Below are 5,345 nucleotides of genomic sequence, written 5' to 3'. Positions count from 1 at the left end.
CTTGTGTGTGTGTGTGTGTGTGTGTGTGGTGTGTGTGTGTAAAAGAGGGGCATGTGTGTGGAGGGGCTGCCTGTGCACTAGATCCTGGGAGCCAACCTAGTGTGATGGGAGAGGAGTGGGGGGCAGGGGGCTTGTGCAGCAGAGCTTGCCCAGGTGGTGCAGAGTAGGGATTGGTGTGTCTGCCTACCCAATCCAGCCCATGGTGCCATGCATGGGGGTAAGCCCCGCCTGCTCCAGCCCTGGGTAACCCATGCCACACTGCCTGCCTGCACCTGCCAATGGTCCTGGCCCCAGGCAGTGCATACAAGTTCCCAGTGGGGCTTCTGCATGGGGTGATCCCCACCTGCTCCTGCTCTGGGCAGCCCTTGATGTGCTCCCACCCACACCTGCCAAAGACCCTAGCTCTTGCCCTGCCAGTGCACACAGGAGAACTGCTGCAGCTGCCCGGGTACTGCTCGGTTCTCCGTGACTCCAGTGGCTCCTCCTCCTCCAGCCCAGAGGAGTGCAGCAGGGGAAGTAGGTAGCACGGGGAAGTGGCAGCAGCTGTGGGGATAAATGCCAGACACACATGCCCAGCCAGGCAGGGAGGAAACTGCAGCTGAGAGGTTGTTTCCTCTATGCATGGGGCTCTGACTCATAGCTGCCTTCTACCCATTTGGCCACCCACAGGTTGCTGCTCATTTTGCCAGGCCCATTTTGCCTCTTGAAAAGTAACTAGGAGCTGGAGCCCCATGTGCTGGGGCAGGAGCTGCCCAGCTGTAGCTTCTCCTCTGCCTGGCTGGGCATGTGGTACCTGGCATGCATCCCCACTGCTGCTTCCCCATATTCCTGGATACTCAGGGTGGCGCAGCACGGGGGCTGGAGGAGGAGGAAGAGCTGATGGAGGCAGAGGGAGCCAAGCAGTACCTGGGCAGCTGCAGCAGCAGTGGGAGCAACCCCACTGGGAAGCTGTGCATTCTGGCTGGGGCTGGGGCTGGGGCTGGGGTTGGAGTCGGGCCGTTGGCAGGCATGGGGCAGGTGCAAGCATGAGCACAGTGTGGGCTGTTCCAGGAGTGAACGGGCAGGGCTCGGACCCATGTGGCTGCGGGCTGTGTTTTGTCTGCCTCTGTACTAGAACCTCTTCTTGCAGTGTATGTTTCTTTCAGCAATAATGCTTGCTGGTCATTTGGTAGCTTGTTTTGTATCCATCCTCACACAGGGCCATCTCCATCAACCAAACAAAAGGATGGGTTTTAGAAGCATGAGGGATGGAGAGAAATAGCACACTTTAATTTAAAATGTAGTTTTTATAAACAGGGGCAGTGTGAAACAGAATATTGCCAGTAGAATAAATGCTCCTTTTCAAGCTTTTCAGACAGAAGCAAAAAACTGGAACCTGAGTAAAGCCCTATGTTGCAAAAGGGGAATTCAGTCTGATGTTGTACAGTTTTTTCAGGTTGCAAGTTAGTTATTTGGATACGCACAATACTGTTGACACCGCTGATGTTTTCTAGGGTTCATTTCCATTTTAAGATGGTGCTTATGATTAGAAAGAAATATTTAATGGGTTGAAATGTCATTTTCTGAGGCCAGGTATACATACTGATCTTTTATTAGCATAACTGCATTGGTTCAGGGAGTGACGAGGCATGATCTCAGACTCACATAGCTGGGCCCCTACCGTGGATGCAGGGTTTTTTTTAACACTATTTATTAACAAACCAAACTTATCAAATAACATTTAAATATAGAGCAGTCCCCTAAAATATAAAGACAGCTTTTATCTTTTACCATTTGTGCTTCCCTAATTTAAGTCAGTGCCCACAGAAATGTCTTGTGTTCTTTTCTTCTCTTCCTTTCAGTTTCTGACAGTTCCTTTACATTCAGTCGATGTTAAACTATTGTGTTTTTCATCTCTATTTGTAACCTGCTTAATAATTTACCCCCTCTTTTTCTTTAGAACTCTGTGTAATACAAAGCCCAGGATCTTCTATTCATCTTGGCTTTTAGATTTTCAAATTCATTCCACAGTGGATGCAGTTATACCAACTAATCTACATTTTTGCTGGTGCAGCTTATTTCTCTTGGGAGACCAATATAGCTAAGTGAGCAAAGTGTTCCTAGCATAGACAAGGCCTAAGTAAAGAGATGTTGATTTGCCTTGAGGCTAGCAGGCTGAAAATCTAGTGTATAATGGGAAAACTACTTCCAACCTTAACTAAGGAGGCATTTTCATCCCTCCCCAATGCATTGTTTGAACATCAGGTCTGTTCAGTGTGGGAGGCAGGCTGGTACTAGGGTATTTTGTGTAAGGTGAATATTGACTCTGTGAAGAGCTGGTACTCTGACTGAATGATAATTGACATAGGGTTTTGGGGGAAAAGGATGCTTGAATGATTTGTGATATAAATGCTACCTTATGAAGAAATTAACATGCTATTTGTATACTGTGTTTTGGGGTAGGATGTGGCTGTAGCTATTTAGTCTTTACTTCCTGGTTTTGTTTTGCATATTAGTATGTATTTAATGTTTCTTTATTACATGTGTTCTTATGTACTTTCACAATGGAAGTAACATCTCTGTGTAGTTCAAACAGGCAAATCAACACAACTATGCATGACATATAATTAAAGTAGTGAATTGCTTTAAGGGGACAACTTCTAAAAAATTTCAGGTGTTACTCTTGCGCCTGAATTTTTCTGCCAGTGTTTGCAGCTTCTCTGCTGGATTTTTATCTATTTTTTTTCTCTCTTTGTGATATGAAAGAAACAAGCAAAAGAAGGGATCACCCACTGACTGAGTATAGGCCATGTCTTCTCTGTTGGGTCTGTGCAGAAGATAATGGGTGTAAAAGATTGCTTATCATTCCTCCTCTGATAATATAAAATTATTTACTATTCCATGTCATCTGTGAAGCCCTTTATCTCACCCCCACCTTTAGGATATCTAAGGGTACCCATGGCCAAAGGTCATGACAACATGGCTCAGTTGGAGCTGAACTGAGAGGGTGGGTGCATCAGGGCAGTGCATCAGGAGTCCGAACTGGTGTATTCACATGTGGGCATGGGACCTCTCTTGGAAATATCCTAGTTCAACACAGATTCTGGGCTGCCCATGGCTTTTAAGGCAGGCTCTTCAGTCCTTACCAAATGGGGCTGAAACCTCATTTTCCCCACAACATGATTCTGAAAAGGAAGTTTCTATGATGGACATTTGCTGATCTTTCTAGGGATGCCATTCCCAATTATTTTATCTCAGGGAGGGGATCAGCTGAACCTGTAGGAAATAACAGTAGAACTGCATAAAAAACTCTTGCTAAATGCAGAAGCAGACAGAACAAATGGAATGGATAGGGAAAACTCCTTTTAGTTTGTTTTTTAGTTTCTTTAATGTTTCTTGCTCAAATTAATCATTCCTAGTTACACTAAGTTAGGTGTCACTTGCAGCTAAAAAATTCGGACAGAAGCAGAGTTTCCTAGGAGACCATGTCAGTTTAACATACAGAGGTCTCTTTTCTCTCTTCTAGAGGTCTTTTCTGAGTCTGGGAAGTTATTTGATATCTTCAGTGGAACTTTGTTGATTTAGACCAGCCGTGGATCTGATCCTTACCCTCTAGAGATCTTGCCCTTCAGCTTGAATTTTCCCAGAAGCATTCATGACAGCAGGCCTTGTGGGCACAAGCCTTTGTTTTTTAACTTAGTCAAGAGCCCCATTGAAATGACGCCCCACAAATTTAATACAATGACCGATTTTGAGACAGGGGTATGAAGATAAATGGAATGTGCTTTGCCAACTACAGCTGTCAAAATGCATTTCAGGAGTCAGATGACTGTTAGAGCAGAATAAAAACAGATAATCTTTTAAAGAGAGCAGGGGCCAAGTTTATTCCTGGTGCAGTTCTGTTGACCTCAGTTGACTCTCCTGTATTTGGTCCCGTGTTTTTGGAATTCAGAATGAAATTATAGTGCCAAACTGCAGGAAAAAAAGAGTTTGCTAAATCCTTTGTGAAGTTTTTGGAAATCAATTTTATTGACTACTAACTATGGTTGTTAAATGGTATAAGGGGCTTTTTAAAGGAATACTAAATAGTCCTGTTGCGTGCATACTTATCATATCATATTGGGTAAGCAAATACTAAAGTAGGTTAGGTGCAGAACACTAAATTGCTCAGAGACTAAACAAACTTATTCAGAAGCAACACATTCTTGCTTTTGTATCTATATAGAAATTGAGTTATCTGAATAGGAATTAGAAAGTTTCAATGCAAAATGAAAGATCCCAAAAAGATAATTAGGAGTAACATTAGTAGCATCCAAACTCATCTGTTTATTTCCCCTAGTAGTGGTTTGCCACTGGAAGTATTCACTGTACTTCATATTTTTGAGAACTAAGGGTAGCCTTTGATGTAAAAGGATTTTTCTCCATTTTGCTTCTATTCAGGCGCATGAAGAAGGCAAGCTTCAAAAACTACTTGAAATGAATGGACCTAATCACCTGCAGGAGTCCTATGACTATGACCTAATTGTCATTGGAGGGGGATCTGGAGGTCTGGCTGCTGCCAAGGTATGAGACACAAAATACAGATTAGTGACCAGGGATCCTGGTTTTCTCTAAAAGAAGATTAAAAAGAATCCCAAATTTTCTGATTAATGCCCCCCCCCTCCAAAATCTGCATTTTTCCATGATTAAAATGAAACTCCACTAATATATATATATATATATAAATGAAAATGAAACACCAATATTTATATATGTGTGTTTATTTATTAGTGGCACTTAGCGGAAACAGACCCACACACACGTGTGTGTGTGTGTCTGTGTGTTTCCGCTAAGTGCCACTAATAAATAGACACACACACATAAATATTGGTGTTTCATTTTAATCATGGACAAATGTGGATTTTTGGGTTATTATTTTGAACCGGAAAATGTGGGATATTTTTTTTTATCAGAGAAAACTGGAATCCCTGTAATGACCCACTGATAACTGAGCAGACTGCATTCTGAACATCTTTTTTCTGCATATCTGAATACTGTAGACTAGAGGAATTGAATTAACTCTTGCTAAGAGAGATATTGCTAGAAAATGCTGGGCATATAGTTCTGTATAAGACAGACCATAGATTGCATCCAATAATTCCTGTCTGCAGGCCAACTACATAAACTAAAACAGTTTTTTGAGAGGTATCTAGTCTTGGCTGAAAGATTTCAGTTTCATAGTTTCTAGGGTCAGAAGGGACCTGAGCAGATCATCTAGTCCAACCCCCTGCCATGGCAGGAAGAGCACTGGGGTCAAATGACCCCAGTAAGGTGGTCATCCAACCTCCTCTTAAAAACCCCCAGGGTGGGAGCCTGCACCACCTCAC

The 5,345-nt window shown here is 43.2% G+C and overlaps 1 protein-coding gene and 1 long non-coding RNA gene across 3 annotated transcripts in view; one reads left to right on the top strand and one right to left on the bottom strand.

Annotated features, from left to right (window-relative positions):
- Positions 1-5,345, bottom strand: part of LOC109296121 — a 637,130-nt gene that overhangs the window by 565,397 nt on the left and 66,388 nt on the right. The window lies entirely within an intron of this gene.
- TXNRD1 (thioredoxin reductase 1) overlaps positions 1-5,345 on the top strand; it is an 81,525-nt gene that overhangs the window by 26,833 nt on the left and 49,347 nt on the right. For both annotated transcript variants that reach the window (XM_019515344.1, XM_019515343.1), the window contains exon 5: positions 4,420-4,542. In XM_019515344.1, the coding sequence (XP_019370889.1) occupies positions 4,420-4,542 (123 nt within the window). The remainder of the gene's footprint in view (positions 1-4,419; positions 4,543-5,345) is intronic.

The sequence above is a fragment of the Gavialis gangeticus genome, unplaced genomic scaffold, assembly GCF_001723915.1.
Source record: "Gavialis gangeticus isolate Ggan-Ray unplaced genomic scaffold, GavGan_comp1, whole genome shotgun sequence".
NCBI lineage: Eukaryota > Metazoa > Chordata > Crocodylia > Gavialidae > Gavialis > Gavialis gangeticus.
This window is presented reverse-complemented; position numbering and strand designations above follow the sequence as displayed.